The 18,162-nt window shown below is 40.4% G+C and overlaps 1 protein-coding gene across 1 annotated transcript in view; it reads right to left on the bottom strand.

The window, feature by feature from the left end:
- LOC131084310 (cytosolic phospholipase A2 epsilon-like) overlaps positions 1–17,240 on the bottom strand; it is a 31,589-nt gene extending 14,349 nt beyond the window's left edge. Inside the window, exons 1-5 of the mRNA XM_058025668.1 lie at positions 17,214–17,240; positions 15,405–15,477; positions 7,280–7,411; positions 3,873–4,009; positions 525–656 (exon numbers count right to left, since the gene is read on the bottom strand). Coding sequence (XP_057881651.1) covers positions 525–656; positions 3,873–4,009; positions 7,280–7,411; positions 15,405–15,477; positions 17,214–17,240 — 501 coding nt within the window. The remainder of the gene's footprint in view (positions 1–524; positions 657–3,872; positions 4,010–7,279; positions 7,412–15,404; positions 15,478–17,213) is intronic.
- Between the last annotated feature and the right edge of the window lie 922 nt (positions 17,241–18,162).

The raw sequence follows: 18,162 nt of genomic DNA, 5'->3' as shown, positions 1-18,162 counted from the left end.
CACACTGAAACAATGAAATTGCTTGAGCAACTGGCCATCAGCTGGTTTTAGCGCCTCAGTATTGATCTTTGGATTATTTTCAGGTGTATTCAAAAGAATAAAAGGGCAAGGAATCAGTTTTTAAGGGACACTGCAGCATCTGTGCCAGAGTATGCCCAAACTCACAAGTGCTTGTGCTGGGAAAAGAAATTCTAACAAAGAAACTTTGTGCAATGGTGATGAAGTTCTGTATTTCCAACAAAACCTGTTTGAGCAACAGAGTCAAGAAAGAGGGGGGGAAAAGGCAACTCTGGTGTCAGAAAAAACCATCTGCTAAGTGGTTTGATGAGCTAGCAAAAGCCTTCAGGATCATGCCCTTGTCCACATTGCTGATTAGATTTGGAAGGTTCTTCACAGGGTATATGAAGTGCATACCAAGAGGAAACAAACTCTCCTACCTACAATTGCTTTAAAAGAACTTATTCATGAGGTAATATAAAAAAAATGTATTTTCTTCCTGTGACCAAGGCAGTTTTATCACTCACCTTGGGATTTAGCTGAAATGTCAAGTGAACTGTTTCTCCAAGCTGGATTTTAGCAACATCAAAGAGAACAGTGAAGAGGAGGTCATCTTTAGTGACTGCATTTTCATCATAGACTTTCATCTCAAGAATATTCTGTGAACAGAAGTTCATAATTAGGATCCTATGTGGAGACCTTACAGAGACACAAAATGATGCTGATGTGGTCAGCATGTTAAGAAAAGCAGGGAAAGTGTGGGGAGAAGTGAGAGAGCATGCAGAACCTTTGCATCCACACAGAGATGAAGAAAGATATTCTGAACCTAACACAGAGTCAAGTTGGTTGTTCAGTTTTCCTGCAGAGTAATTTAAACAACAAAAGCTAGTAGAATCACTGAATATTGAAAACCATGTTTGGCCTCCAATTTGGTTTGAGGTCACCACTTTTTCCTGAATTGTAGGAAACCAGCTAGTTGTCAGGACTTTGTTTTTGGTAGATTAAAAACCCTTGGATATAAGCAGCAAATAAAATACATTAAGAATGTACCATATAATTACTTCATGGTTGCATAATTTTATCCTGTAAATTATTAAACAGATATAATTACCATGGAATCTACAGAAAGCAATATGCTTCTGCTAAATTGCACAAATACCACAGTATAAATCCCCTCCTCTCCCTGCTCTGTCAGCCTGTTTGGATGGGTAACAGCCCCTCCTGTGCCTGATTAGTAGCTCGACATGGGCTGGCTCAGAGATGCCTCCCAGGTGCTGAGCCTTAACTCAGTGGGGCAATAATTCAGGCCTCCCTCAATATATTCAGCAGCTCATTTTCATGCAAATTACAGGGAGCGCTTATCTCAGATTCTTACTTATGCATCAGATTTAACTTGCTAAGAGGCTTGATGTTTATTAAAGACACACAGGTTCATGGTCTCACACACAAACACATGGATAAAAGAGAGTGAGCATGTGAACATTGTTGTCTTAGAAGTTCACAATTTATCTCAGAATGGTCCATACCTAAATGTAATAAGTGATTGACTAGACAAATAACACTGAAAGAAAGCTGCAAGAAACTACCAAGGGAGAGATGGCAAATAACCTTGAGTTTGCAATTTACTGTCAGAAGACAGAAATGTTGTTGACCTTTAAGGCCATCTACATAAAAGTATTGCACTGAGCTCAGCCCTGTCCATGACAACTGCTAATAGAAACATACTGTCAAGAGATAATCAGCCACAGCACCTTGGTTTATAGGCCAGCCATAAACAGCCTGTAAAGGATTATGGAAAGTGATGGAGATGACATGCCTAAAAACAACAGTCTGCAGTTAATAGAAGTCAGGCTTGCACTGAAAACCAGATCAGTTTTTCTAGCTGTGATACTGCTCTGGGATATCCTTATCTGGCTTAAATGCCTGACTTATTTTCTGAGTGACCGACTGATTTGCAGTCCCAGCTACTCCCAGCTGACCAGGAGAGGCATGCACAGGGTGCTGGCTGGCCAAGGGAGATCTCTGGCCATGCCCCTAGCATGCTGTAGGGGAAGCAGCCAGGGATGTCTGGGCAGCTCACTCTTTCTAACTCTCCTGACAGAGAATATCAGGGCAGCATCACTGGGAGCCAGGTAACGAACAGAGACAGCCCTTGGCAGGGCTGTGTGCCACCAGCTCTGGGAAGGGTCACCCTCCTGGAGCTGTGGGAATTGCGCCTATAGCACAAGCCTGGGAAACCCTTTCCAGCCAACTGTTTGTCAGACATTCATCAAAACAGATGCCCATCAGTAAACACTGCTGTTCCTGGGAAAAACCAGCACAAACATGCCCAAGCCATGCCCTGTCTCCTTTCTTCCACAGCGTCAGTATTATATGGTTTTACTGAGCTCTGGCTACCATAATTTGGGAAGATGAATACCTCAGCAAAACACAGGACAGGAAAGAAGAAAATAACCAGATCAGCAAACTCTGGTTCTGCTCAGAGGATAATGAGCACAGGAATTGCAGCACGTACAGAGAAACCTGCAAGAGCCTTATCTTAACTGCTAAGCTTTGGTTGTCCCAGATCCCTAGGATACATTTTTGCAGCCTACACTCAAGCCACAGCCACCAACACCATGCTGCAGTTGCCACACACTGAAAACTACTCCAGCTAATGCCACATATCTTGTCTCTTGCTGCAAATTTACTGAAATTTAAACATAAGGTCTTCCCAAGCACTACTTCTGAAGAATTAGTTCAAGCAGCTTCCATGGCCAAGGTATTTTTTTAGCTGTTCTGTGTGGTATTGCAGTCTTGAAAAATCTTTCAGGAAGAGCAGGTGCTCCTGTGCAAGAGTTGCAGATCAGTAGGTGTTTGTTCCCATGCTGCAATGTTTGTCCCTTGCCTTTCACCTCCCTAAAAACCCTGCAGGGCTTCATGCAATTGTGCCTCACTGGAATTTTGAAAGAAGTTGGAATTTTTTTAGGTTTACAGGGAAAGCACTGGCTGTAGGCCACAGATGGGCAGACGTGAAAGGTGATAGTTACCAAACAGGGCCAGTACCACCTAACTGTGGCAGAAAGCCTGAGAACATGCATCATGGGCAACTTCTGCAGTCAAAGGCTAGAGGGATTGTTCACTGGAGATCCTGTGGTGTAGGAGCACATTGAGCTGTTCCAAATGCTCCTTTGGAGGATTTTATCAATTCTTGAGCGAGCCAAAGGACTGGCCTGCTGATTTGCCTTTTTAGAGAGTCCTGATCTGGCCCCAGCACTAGGAAATGAACAGTGCAAACTGTAAAGCAGAGATTGTTGCCCCGTGTGTGAAATAAGCTTGGTTTGCTTAGCCTGCCACAATCTTTGTGGACTCCTAGACCCTGATGTTGATGCTGCCTTTTGGAGGGAGAAGACAGTGGGACTTGCAAATCTTCTTAAGCTTTAATATTTATCATCATGATAAAAGTTCATCAAGCTCTCTTTTGCAAATTTCAGCTGTTGGTTTGTGACTTTTTTTATTTTTGGTCATTACAAAGGAATAATAAAAAAGTACCACCCTGTGATGTTTTCACTACCTAGCTCATACATATCTTTTACACTATTCAATTTACTCCGAAATTTTCACATTTATTAGTGAAAAGACATGATTAAAAAAGGAAAAGAAAAAGTGAAAAGTGATAGAACACCATAGGAATGGTTATGAAGTATCTTGGTTAATTTTTACATATCAGAAAACTAAATTTAATTTTGCTGCTACATTTTATTCCAAATCCCCCTACCAAGCATCCTTGCAGTCCTTCACACATATTTATTTCTGGTTTTATTTTGCTGTACATGTTGATCACACTATGATATCTCTGCCCCAAAAGAAAAAAAAAAATGCACTCTGCATCTTACCTTTACTTGGCTCTGGATCCTGAAGCAAAATGTTTCATTCCACACTGGATCTTTGCAGTTCTTGATGGTTTTGGTCCGGACAATCTCCGGGGAAGCAGTGGGCAAGGACAGGCTTATGTAGCAGTCAGTTTGGCTAACTGTATTTGAAAAGGTATGTTGCAACTAACAAATTACTACAAATATCTTAAAGCATAGCTTTATAGCACTGCATGTATACGGCAAATTGCAAAAAGGATGTGTTTCAATAATTTTTCTGACAGCTTTTTATTCAAAACCATTCATTACTATTTGTTGCCTTCTGAAAGTGGGAGCTCAGGTCATGAATGGCGATTCAAAGAAACTGCTGCAATACATGCAACTGGCAAGAAAAGAGCACACAGAGCTAGTTTGACTTAACAAACCCATTATTGATATGTGCCCTGTTGGTTGTAAATGAAGAGATTTCTGTGATGGAGAAGAAAATTGCCTACACATTTTAAGAGAACCTTTTTTCAAGAGTAAAATACTTTCTTAACCAACTTTCCCATCTGGTCTGGTGCCCCCACATATCTGTAATCCAGTCCATGTAATGAGCTGTCTCACCCAACAGGTGATCACATACCTTCACCATGAAAAACAATATGCAAAAATAGCAGTGCACTTTTATCTTACTGTGATTTAAACTCTGAGCCCCGATAGAGAGGAAAATTCTAATTTCTGACAAAGGTGGTAATGTCACAGAAGGTTGCACAGTGAGCTACAAATATGGCATTGAATCTTAATGCAACAGCAGTGGCTTTGGGTTTGTTTTGTCTCCAGACCCGCCTGGGTGGGCACAGCTGTCACAGAATCATAGAATGGCCTGGGTTGGATGGGATATGAAAGACCACCCAGTTCCAATGGGATATTAAAGAGCACCCAGTTCCAGCCCCTTGCTGTGGGCAGGGACGCCTCCCACTAGACCAGGCTGCTCGGAGTGCTGGGCACGGCCACACGGTGTGAATGAATTGTCTCCTGAGCCTTGCCAGAGTTCAGGTGAGAGGCGGGTTGGGTGCTCAGGTATCTGTGCAACCAACGTTCCCGTTGTGTGTCAGTCTGATATGTGTGGAGAATTTGGCGGTGGTTAGGAATGTCTTTGATACCGCTAAGGAGATAATTGATTTTTAGCAGGGAGCCATGCAGGGCATTTGCTCCTAAGAGTGTAGAACAGTTGCCCTGTGAACCTGTGGTGATGAATTGAGACCCTGACAATGCAGTGAAGAATGCTGGGACTCAGTCTCTCTACACTGTCATCCACCCTTTCCAGCCCTCCCATTTTGAGCAAATCTGCTGTCCTTTCAAGGGAATTGACATTTCCTTTGTTCTCTGGGCAACTACAGCTGTCTCCAATGTCTCCAGCTCTAAAAATTCGTGTATTCCCACTATAGCTCAGATTTGGGTATAGTAACATGCAGTTTGGTACTGTACATACAGACATGCTGAGAGGCAGCATGACCAATTGGGTAACCTGCTGGAAAAGGTCTCATAACAGGTTGGTTCCATTCCCAGCCCTGTCACAGACTGCTAAATCACTCTGGGCAATTGATTTCATTTAAATTTATCTTGCTTCTCCATCTGCATTTCCCCACTAATAACACAGTGATAACTATCCTTTCCACTTTTGTAATCTGCTTGGATGTGACCCAGGAAGAGTCTGATCAGTAATTATATTATTCTTTCTCTACCAATCTCTTGGGTCTCCTTCCACATTTTTCTTTTAACTTGTGGCGTGAGCCATGCTGCAATGAATAGGTGTTACTTAAAGCAACTTGTGCAATCAGTGTACGTATGATTTATCTTTCAAGTCTTATGATACTGTCTGAACATGAAACATCTTCGAGTTTTTCAGCATGCACTTGATTGTTACACCCTTAATCCTATAGTAGGTAAGAAATTACTTTAACATGGCAATAATGTTTAAAAATATCCTAATATTACACACAATAATGAGACATCTGCATTTGTAATTTTAAAATGCAGAATGTATGCAATACATCTGTTGATAATAATTTATTGGTAATGAAACTATTTGTTTAGCTGTCTCCCACACACTATTTTCGAAAACTCTTTCATTGATTTTTAACATTTGAAAAAGAACTTTGCATAGTTAGTGGTACCAGAGGAGCAGGCTGTTCGTTCATAACTGCAAGTTACGCACTAATGATGTATGGGTGTTTTAGGGAATTTGTTCATTTATGGTCTGGGATACCTCTTTGTTGTACACACGAGCTGACTCCTGGTTTAGAAGAAAGACACTCATTATTTTCAGAGTGTCAAAGAAGTGATAAACTTATGACTTACACGCTTGTATCTAGATAGAGCTGTGGTAGGTTCAGTTCTTCATCCTCCCTGAACATAACAGACCTATACCAACCTGAAAGGCTAGCTCAGTCTTTAGCAAGGCTGCTTACCCTTAATAAGAGCAAAAACAGAGTCCCACAATCTGATGATCCACTGATTTAATACCAAGTAGGTTAGCAACCAGTGAGGTCTCAGTCTCAACATAGCCTAAGACAAGAATGTAGGTGGAGACAGATATTTGACTCTGAAAGCAAGCAATCAAAGGAAGGACACTGCATGAAGAATAAAAAATTATACCCCAGAACTAAAATGTTGCAGGATGCATCTGGCAAGTTACATAAACAACACAAATTTAATTACATTTTTGACCAGATCCCAAACACACAATGTTAAATGTCAGTGCAGGTGATCAGATTTAGCACTGAGATGCTTTTGCATACACTTTTAGCCCTGGAGAAGAGCATGTGGATGCTCACTCAGTGTCTTCCATGTTGTACTCTCTTCCACTCTTTTCCTCTTTCCACTATAAAATGCTTTAACTCTTACCAGCTATTAACCATACCCAAATTGAGAGGATTGAGTTAGGCAGCCTGGCATATGAGAAAGAGCTGAAAGACTTGAGTTTACTAATTAAACAGCAACAAAAACGTTGTCAAATAATCAGTTCTGTAATGTCCAAATGATTGATACAAAGAGGATAATGATATGTGTCTCTGTGTGAACGGAGGCAAAAATTAGAATACTGCTCCAGCTCTTAGAGGATTAGCTCTAGCAAGAGAGATTTTATAAATTTTTTAGGTAACTCACTTCAGACTGTTCTAGTACTCAGACATGTATGAAACTGTGACAGACAAGCTAAATTTCATCCTGCTTCAAGAGATGAGGACCAACCCAGGTGAACCTGTAAGGTGTCATATGGAAATGCTGCCATTTCCATGTTTTTGCTGGAAGGCAGAAAACAGGATAATCATGTCAGGCCAATTACAGTCACGGAAAACAGCTAAGCCATTTCCCTGCCAGGGTTGACTATCAGGGAAAGAAGCAATAGGACAACTGTATATGGTACACCAGCCCAAGGGATCAATTACCAGATAGCTGGGTGCTGTCTCCAAAACAACTCCAAAACTCCTTCTTTGACACACTTGAAATAAGACTGTAAGTTCCTTGGAAGAGTTGCCCCCTTTTCATTCTAAAAAGATACAGTGTCTGAGGAACAAGGTCTAAATCCATACATAGAGTCTCCAGGTACCATCACAATACAATCATCAAAATGAAACAACACAAAAAGCAGCACAATGTAATGCAGAGAAGCCCATGCACAGCTTAACTACAAATCATGCATTTCTGTAGGCATTCCCTTTTCAGACTTTTTAAAAGTATTGCCACTCTTTCACTGTTCCAACCTCAGATAATCAGCCAGTAAGACCCAAAATGTCATATATTTTTGGAAAAGTGGTATTACCAAACATTCAGATTTTCTTTGTTCCACCTGAGACCATCTTGGGGTGATAATGTGGTGCAATCTCAGCTCTATTGCTAGCTAGGATTTTTAGGAAGGTTCTTTAATTTCCTTTTAAAAATAAACTAGCCAAAACTAAGTCTTGCTCAGACATCAATGCAGATACAGAGGGTAGTAACAGCATCTAAAGAAACCATTATCAGAAGAAAACATCATAGAAACAGATTTGGAAACAGGCTGCAAGCAGTACACACAAATGCTTTGGATTTCAAAGAAAACAGGAGTGGGAACAAAATCAATACCAGAAAGAGCTAAACCACCAAATCAACACTCACAAATTTTCTTTCTTCAGAAAGTGTTCACAAGAATTGTGTTTACTCAATAAGGGAATAGAAACAAAATTGTTTTAAAAGTTTAGCTAATACTTTTTGTTTCCTTAAGCATCATTATTTTGACTCAGAAATGCCTCTGACAAGGCATTCTTGGTCGAGATTGATCCTAAACAAGTAAGAAAAGATGAGCACTTTTGTCAGGAAAATATTGAGGACTACTGTCAATTTAACTGCAGAATATGATGCAAACAATAGCACCAAAATTTGGGAGTGAATCTTACTTTTAACCTTCACTGGCTACTTACTGCAGCACTACTTTATTGTCACCTGCTGAGGATACAGTCATAGAAAGTGCCCAAGAGAGGAGCCATAGTCCCATGGGGACATTCTCATGTATCTTCTCAACAGTGCCAACAACCACAGCCATGTCAAATCTAGCCTCTCTACTTTGCACTGGCCTCCCACATAATAGCAAATCACATCTGGGTTCTTGGTCCTTATCTACAAGGTAATCAGTGTCTTCCATTCAGCAAAAAGGTTGCCCACAGCTCCGCAGAGCATCACTGATGAAGGACCTCAAGCTCTGAGAATCTTGCCTATGGGCAGGGCTTTCCCTGGCACTGCTCCAGGTGTTCAAAACCTCCACAGTGACCAAGACATACCACAGGCCTTATTGCATTGTGCCTTTATTGTGCCAGCCACCTCAGCAGTGTTCATCTAAGTTCGTTGGTAAGGAGGCTAAGAGAGAGATGCATAAAACAAAACATGTCTGCTCAGAGGGCAGAGAAAAAATGAATCCCCAATGACAGATATCAGTCACACTGCATAATACATAACTGGATGAACTGCAGATGCTGCTGTTTTTGATGAAACAGGAACAACCAAGACTGGTACTGAGGTGGAAAAAAAATCTATTGGGATTCAATGAACAAAAATGTATTTTTCATAATATCAAACTTGAGAAGCTCTACATTTGCCCTGTGTTCTTGTTCCAGCCAGAGCAGGGTTAATTTTTGCAGTAGCCAGGAGGGGGTATGGCCAGGACCCAGAGATTATTGCCTGGAGATGGAGGAAGGGAGTCTCTTCATTAATATAGTTGCTGTTACTGCTTCCTTTCTTATCTCATTGCTGTTTCCAGTAAATTGTTCTTATCTTAACCCATAATCTTTACCTTTTTTGGACTCCAAGTCTCTTCTCCAGCCCACCCAGCAGGAGAAGCAAGTGGCACTTTGTAGGAAGAGTCTTAGTGGGAGCACTAAATTGGGAAGTACATTTCTAAACCACAACAGACCATCATGCAAATACCAAAAAAAATCCTGAAGCATTCCTATAATGAGTAAGCCTTTATTATCTATTGTCTGTTTATTTATGAATTATCAATAGTTATAATAATTGAATAATTTAATTATCAATATCTGCTACTTATGAATTCTTTGAATATCCAAATAGCAAGTAATAGTACTGTAAACACAGGTTTATTGATATTCAGTTTGTGGTTAATGTGGTTAGTGTCAAGCTAAGTATACTTTGGTCCTAGACTCAATACACATCTGTGCAACAGTAGGGAGGATATAGAGTAGAATATGTCCTTATCAAGGATGATCAAAAATTCCAAGGTATAATAATTTCAAAGAAGATGTGGGAGACTATAAGTATGGGAAAAGGCAATGCTCAGCTCATTTTCTTAAATGGTGAGAAGGTGTTACTCAGCTCAGCCCAAGGAAATGTGTAAACAGAAATCCTATTCAGGAATCAAAAAACACACTTCATAATTATCTGTTTTCTGAATGCAAACTAGAAAGGTACTTCCTGAGCAATGTCTGCCACTGCCTTTTAACTCTGAAAGCGAAATGGCAGAGGAAGAATGAAGGATCTTGGATCACCACATGGACCCGTGTCCTCTCAAAGCACCGTGTGGTTCTGCATTGCTGCCATCACCACCTACTCATTCCAGCCTCTCTTCTCCACCTAAGCTTCTCCCTTGTTCATTTCCATTGCCTCCACCCTTCTCAAACCTGTTTTAAAACTGGTTTTGACATTTTAAAATATTTTGAAAGCTGTTTCAACCACTCATTAACGAGAAGCCCCCACTAAACAAGATGATAATGAAGCCTACTAGGACCACATCACAGTCCTTAAAGTTCATACCTCTTCAAGGAAGGACAGGAGATGCAATGCCACCTGCACTGGTGCAGTATTAGAGCACGGTAGCTGATCTCACCTTTCCTTTTGAGACAGAGATGAGCATACCATTTACCTAAGGTTCTTTACTTTCACCAGTCTCTCAGTCAGTAAATCAGTTCAACTTCCTAATGCTTCTGTGAGGCTTCTGGTGTCCTTGCTGAAGCCCTGGCTCTGAGTTTCTTTGAGAAACTCTTCTGCTTTAAGACTACACCAAGAATCTAAAGGAAGCCATGGAGGAGCATCACACACAATCCCTTTGACCACCAGAACAGTTTTCTGTTCCTGCACACAGAAACACACAGAAGCCAGCATGGCTGCAAGAAGATGCATGTACACCTACATACAACCCATTGATACCTAGCAGAAGAGATGCAATTATTCCCAGAGCTGTAAGGAGGTGTGCAGAGCAAGTAAGGATCTGCTTGACTGTAAATAGCACTGTCCTTTTTAGTGGCAGCTTATGCTGCTATCAAGGCACAGAGAAGACTTGTCTCCACACTATTTACCATTAATACAATAGAGTAAAATTGTATATAGTACAATATAAGCTACATTCCATCATGGCCACCAAAGACTTGGAAAAAAGGAAAGAAAAAGGAATTAATCTTCTGGTTTAGAGAATACAAAACAGGTGACCTGAGGGAAACTAGGTTTATATACGTGTTTGGTAACAATGAACTCAGCAAGAGCATGAGCAGGCTTGGGTCACATGAGTTGATGAAACCAAAAAGAAGACTGAATAGAAAGGAACAGAAAAAATGCTGCTGTGAAACTGATTCATGTCATACTCACTGAGATTATCCATTCAGTTGGTACTCCTATTATTAACTGTGGTTATGACTTCATTACAAACATCAATCGAGACCAGGCCTTCATTTCAACAGGTACCTCAGTAGTTGTGCAATAAGTTCTTGAACTTGATCTAGCAGCTTACAATTACAGTAAAAAAGCCCTGCTCCGGGATATGACATCACAGGGAGGATCTTCTTTGTGATTACTGGCTGTTTTTATGCCTGTTTCAGTTTCCTAACCAGTTAGGAAATCCCTGTTTACAGGATTTGTTGCAACCTGGCAGTTATCCATATAACGACTTCTCTGTCCTTGTGCAGATTCTTCTTGCCAAGCATTTGTCTTTGGGCTCTTTTAGGCTTTCCTCTCCACTGATGCAAAAGCAGCCTGTCTGAGGAGGCAGTAGCATCAGGAACCTAAATGAGGTGCCCTGAAAAGACACTAACACTCTTTTTGAAAGGATCACATCCCAGGATTATTCTCAACCATTGCAAACATCAATGACCACAGGAAGCAATTTTACCCTAAAGTGAGAGTGCCATTAGCCCTGGCCAGCCCAGTCAGCTGCCTGTTGGCACTGACCACGTTGCCTGACTGCCCTCTTGGCACAAAGACTGCTGCTACCTTCTCACACCAGTGGTACAGTCAGAGATGAAGTAAAAGGAAATATACACAGCACATTGTGAGCGAATCTTCAGTCGGTCCTTTCCACACACACTTGTTTCCTCTGGAGAACATGGCTTTGAGAGGGGTTTTGTTGTTTTGATGGTGTTACACGGGCTTTAGGTGATATAAGGAAAAACCTTGCAACTTTTAAAATCAATAGGTAGGGTAGCATTGTGAGCTTGCTATGAAATTACATAGCAACAGGCTCAGATTTAATAAGGCCCAGATTTAGTACTATAGCTAATGAGGAGCCTAAAGTTTTATCGATTGAGAATGCTGATTATCTTTTCAGACTAATGAAAACAAACAAAAAAAAATTAGCTGTAGACTCTTCCAGGAAAAACTTTTTGTAGCCTTGGACTTTTTGAAATACTAATTAGGATGTGCCACCAATTCTAAAGATATGTTTTTGTTTTCTGAATGGAGTATTTCCGTTAAATATATATATGTATAAAATGTTAAGTTTATATTTCACTTGTAGCCCATGAAGCAAACAGGTTTCTCTTCCATAGATGCCAATTTGCAGTGAAGAAGATATTTTATCTCCTGGAAGATCAGTGAGCCCAGCCACTGAGAAAAACTAGATTTGCCAGCTGTGCCAGCCCATGGCCTGCTGTGACTGCAGTGGTGGCAGCCTCTGGGATCAGTGAGTGCTGGGTGTGCTCCAGTGGGGCTGTACACAACAAGGCAGGTCTGGGCAGCCACGCTGAAAACAAGATCTGCTCTGGGGGATCTGCACAACACACATCCATCTCTCTTTATAAGCAGCATATAGGGTGAAATGCAGTGGTACTTTGACAGTACTTGGCTGGCAGACAAGTCTCTCCAGAAAGTAACTGTGCCATGGTTAAATGGTGGAAATGCAGAGCCCGGCATAAAGCTGGCTTCTGTGAAATAAATGTGGGATGTGAACAGAAAAACTGTGCCCTCTTCCAGTGATCTTCTCTGGTGGACAAGCTTTTGGAAAACAAGAGCATGGAGAGCCCAGACACCTCAGCTTGTGACTTTTGCTCCTGATGCTGTCAGTGACTCCCCATTTTTCTGGTGCCACAGGTAAGTCGTGTTTGACAGTTGCAGAGAAATTGCAACCTCCAGGCAGATTTTGCAGAAATGCTGGATGTATTTATGAAGATTTGTGACAGCCACAAAGCTGTCTCAGTTTTAAAGCAGTCATATAATGATAAGCATTCTGCAATTCTTGAGATAAATACAAGGGGGCAGTTGTCTTGGTGTAAGAGCTGACATATCTAATATGCAAAAAAGGCCTTTTCACACCAGCCTGAGATGGACCAGGTTTTCTCATGCAGGCATTTCTGCTGGCCATGCGAGGCAAAGAGAAAAAAGAAATGTCTGTAATTATTTAGTTAGCAATATAATCATATAAACCTCCCCAAAGAATAACATCCTGAAACTGGGAATGGTGTTTTCCTGTGAAACTGAAAATGAGTATCTGTGTGTAGAGCAAAGTGAAATGACAAGTATCAAAATAAGATCCCTTAATGGCCTCCAGAAGCGAATAATCTGGGGTATGACAATTAAATGCAAACACTACTGTTGACTCAGAAGCCAGATCTCCCAGCCACAGACCTCAAGAACCACAGACCTTTTGAAAGTGGGGCAGGAAAATGCATGGTTCAGTGTTTGCCATACCCCAAAACATTTATCGTAAGCCAATTCTGGGGACACGTTCTCAATTCAAATGAGACTTTGGACTGGTCTGGTATCACTATTATTTTAAATTTTCACTAGGAAAATTTAGCCAAACTCAAACATGACTAGAAGTTGCAACAGCTATGTCTTCATTATACATACTATTTAGATTATAGTTCCCTGATAACCTTCATCATTAGCGAGCCATTCCTTCTGGTTCATAAGTAAGCCTTATTCCTAACAGACTTTAATGCATATTAGCAGCCTAATCCTTGTTATTACGCACAAACACAACCTTTTGTCTGATACACAGGGAAAAGATTATATGTGATTGCCACAGCTAAGCATAATAAAAAATAAGTCCTATATTGTATGTCCATGTACCAGAAGACATGGACACTGTGGGTAGCAGCCCCTCTGCACAAAGAGAGCCCATGAGGGGTGCAATGCCACAGCTGAAGGAAAGCAAAGTGTACTCATGCTTGACAGGCAGTCTTCCAAAACCAGATTCTGACTCCAACAGAACACCAATGGCTCTTTGCAGCTGTAATTATTTCTGTGCCATCTTTCAACTCTCTGTCCTCATCTCTGTCTCTCTTAACAACTTTAAGATGTACAGAAATAGTAATTAAAACAAATAAATGTGAGCCACATAAAGAAGTGTATTACACTCTCACACTGGTTTTCTTATTCAATATAATGCTTTTTAACAGTCTCATTTCTTGTGCTGTGTGTATCACACCATGTGGCATGGCTCTACTAACAAAATTATTAGCTCTGAGATTGTGTATGTACACAGGGGAGATAAAAACTCACTGACTCTCTGCTGTGATACTGGTAACTTGGTCCTGATTCTCAGAGGGTAAACAAAATGTGATGCTCTCTTGCACACAATAAAAAAAAAAAGCAGCTGGAATAGGGAGTGAATGAAGCAGCTTCTCTAAGACCCTGTCACCTAGCACTGCTTCTTCTGCTTCTTTGTATCCAAGACCTTCTTCCACATCTGGCTTTGGAAGCAAATCTCCAGTGTTATAGCTTCAAACCTGAAGTCAGGTAATCAATCATCTGCTCAAAATGAAGATACAGGATAAATACTAATAAAAGATAAGCAGCTAAGATAAATAGCTATGGATTTCTGGAAGTTCTGTTGTCTGTAAGAATGCAAAGATCATAATTTTGAAACATTTTAAAGTGCTGAGAAAGAGAGAAACATCCCTCATTTTAAGGCCAGAGGTACACATTTGGTTATCAGCTCTGCAGGTGGTTGTCTTGATGCTATTGCCTGTCAGGGCAGCTTAGAAATTCCCTTGGGGTGGCAACATGCCAGAAAACTGTTCACCTGAGATGGAAATGACAAAGAGGAAATTGAAACATCCTTTCACTTTTTTCTAAAGATTTGCTGTTTTCAAATAAAGACAGTATCCCTGTGCTAGACACAATGGCAGAAAACCAAGAATTAAATAGGAAACTCCATGGAGGCAAATACAGTTGCTGTGTTCACTTGGTCTTATTTGATACACAAAGATTTATATTCACTTCCTTTCATTTTTGTTCCTGACTTGTTATTTCTGAGTCAGGAATTTGAGATATTGACCTTTCTTTCTCCTAACTGAGGAACAGCTGATATTTTTCTCTCTTCACTCCCACTTTTACCCATTCCAAGTCCTCAGAAACATTTCAGTGGTATTTGTTTATCCTGAAAAGTCTAATTTGAATACATTTCAGTGAAATTTTGACAGAAAAAGAAGCTGTTTGACAATAGGACATATAGTGCTCCTTCTACCTTTTATTTTCTTTAAAGTAAAAAGAAATTCAAAAACTGCAACTGAGAATTAACACCTGAATTTGTTCATCAGTCTGGCTCTGAACCTTGTTAGCAGTTAAGGTACTTTACAGTACACCACAGTAGACATTTATTATTTCCATTAATAATAGTAACATGCTATAAACCAAAAAGTATTGTTTATATAAAAATGTATTCAAAGCATTTTCCAAATTCAAGTATTCATCAATATTTGAAACCATAGTGTCACTTCATACACAGATACTAGTTACAATGCCAGTAGCAAGCACACATTCTCTGCTTTCAGAACCAAACTACTAAAAAGTGCAAAGAAAGACTGCAATACTCACACAGATCTGCCTTTCTAAGATTTTTCATTCTTATGATTTTCACAAAGAATGAACAGCAAGGGCATTCATCACTCTGCAGAAAAATGAAAAAATTTATTACCTGCATTAATATTAAATTGCTTATGCTTCATAAAAGATGCTCTCCCACAAATTCCTGTTGCAATTTTCAAAGCCATGCAGCAAAATTGGACTATGAACTGCTTGCACTACTTTGGAAGTTAAAATCACATATACATAGAGTTTAAAAAATGGAAAAATTTTGAAGGACTACCACTGTGTATGTATGTCATTGACACAAGAAATATTTTTTTTGTGGCACTGTTTAGTGAGCGAGGCACCATTAGCACAATGCAGCACAACACAAAAAAGTAGATGCAAGAAATCAGCTTTGGAAGAGATGTTAACAAGACTTCCCCAATCAAACCAGATGTTGGATATCTGCAGAAGGATCATTAGCTGAAATGTCAAGTGCAGAAGGAAAGGCAAATAACAGACCTGACTCAAAATAATCATAAATTCTTGCAGATTTTAGTACCTGAAATTTTAGCTATTGCTTCACTGAAAGCATTACCGAGTTCCTCTCCTATTCTCTACAAGCAAAATGACTCCACCAAATTCCTTAAGGGAGTTATGTCACTCCTCTCTTTTTATCTAGTTAGGAATTGATCCAGGTGAGAAGTTACAAATTCTCCCATCGCTCTCAAATTATGATAAGCTGACCTTGGTATGTTTTTATGTCTAACTCCAAAAGAGAAGGGCATGTTTTAATGTAATCTGTCTGGGTTTAGGTTCTGGGTAGAAAAAGTCTCCCCTCACTCCCCTGTCTCTGAGAAGTCTCTACTTTTATTCTTGATGCTGTGTCAGTGGTTAAGGGAAAGGGGAAGAGCAGAGAGGACAGTCTCTTTCCTTGCTTTCTATGCATACTTTCCACACAAAGACCATTGCCAGGTTCTGTTTAAAAAGATGAATTTGTAGATGCTTAGTGTTTCTTTGACTAGACTGGTTAGACGCTCATGTGTGTTATTTCTTAAGCCATGGGGATGCCCCATTTGAGATCTGCAAGCATCCATACACATTTATCTCAACACATATCCATGTATATGGAGAGAAGCTCCATAATCTCCATTATACAACCAGGGAAGCAGGGCACAGAATAATCAAATAACTTGTTCATAGCAAACTGAAGGTTAATTTCAGAACTGAGAAGGAGACAGAGTATGTTCATTCACTGGAACCCAACAGTCAGTTTTAGGGTTTTCTCTTCCACTTATGTTCCATCAAACAAATAAACAAAAGAAAAAAAGACCCATGCCCCAACTTCTTAGACAGATCAAGATTTTTTTTGTGCATAAGTCATGGACCAATGTGAAACTAAGACCATCACCATTAATCACTGGTTTTAGGCAGTGACCTTCCTGAGTGCATCACTACTGTGGTTGCCAGCACAGCTACCTGGACACCATATTTTTATAGTCACAGCTGGCAGATGCTGCACTGTGAAAGAGCACAGCTTACATAATGCTTGGGTCAAACCACAGATTCATCCCAAATTCACAGAAAGCTCCTCTGAGGCACTCAGAAGCTTCCCAGCCTCCGTGTCCACCACCCATTGTGGCTGAGCTTCACTACCAAGACTGCCTTCCACAAAGCAACTAATACCAGCAAAGGTACAAGTCATCCTTACATAAATAAGTAAATACATGCATGAACTTAGAAAGAAAAGCTCACGAGTCCTCTTCTCCTGACCAGAATCCCAGCCACAAACACACCTCAGGCCATCTTCAGTTCCTAGAGCTTTCACACTCTTACCTCAGGAGCACTCCAGTATGAGCCCATCCTGCTCCCAGCTGCATACAGGTCAGGGATGGATTGTCACTTCACTGTCAGAGGCAACAGCTGTGATTCACAAACTACCTATGCAAAATTTAAGGAGGCACCTGGTGAGGAGCAAGTGGTATATCCAAGCCCCACCTTCCTCCTTGCATGGAAGGGAAAGTATGAGAAGAAAAGGGGAGGGAGTTTGCTGGGTTTATTTGATGGCTAAATACCAGAGATGTGTGTTTGGGGAAGGCTGTACAAACCGAGGTGCCAAGAGTTATCAGGCATTCAAGATAAGGGTGTGATAACACACAGCGCTTATGCATGGATATCTACGTTCTAGAAGCCTCAGCAATTACCAAACCAGAGAAGATAATAGCAGCTACATGTAGGCACACAGCACCACAATCAGCAAACAAAAGTGTCATAAATAAAATAACTTTAGAAGGCCTTTTCTTCAACCAAATTGTATTTATTTTTCTTTTCTTGGAGATAGAGGGGCTGAAGTTGCTTATTGGTAGATGTTTTCCCTATTTAATTTGTATATTTGCTAGTGGGATATAAATTTTCCTGCTTTCAGAAGACTTGCACAAACACAAAACTTCAAGGCACACATTGATTCATCTTTAATATTAACATCTTGATATTTTAAACACAATGCAGTGTCATGCAATTGTGATTTAAAAATGACACCAAAGTCTTCAAATTTATGTCAGAAAATTGTGCAGGAGCAGATCAGTAGCCATTGTATGGGTCCAGTTACTCACATGCCCAGACATCTGATATGAAACCACCTCTTCAGAGCTGCAGGAGGTGATACTGTGTGCTCAGAGCAGCCACAACCTCTCTTCTCCTTCCACCCTCACACTCCAGGAACATATGCAATAGAGTAATTTCTGACCTTAGAACTTTTTTTCTGAATGAAAATTACTTAAGTAAA

This window comes from Melospiza georgiana, chromosome 6 (genome assembly GCF_028018845.1).
Source record: "Melospiza georgiana isolate bMelGeo1 chromosome 6, bMelGeo1.pri, whole genome shotgun sequence".
NCBI lineage: Eukaryota > Metazoa > Chordata > Aves > Passeriformes > Passerellidae > Melospiza > Melospiza georgiana.
This window is presented reverse-complemented; position numbering and strand designations above follow the sequence as displayed.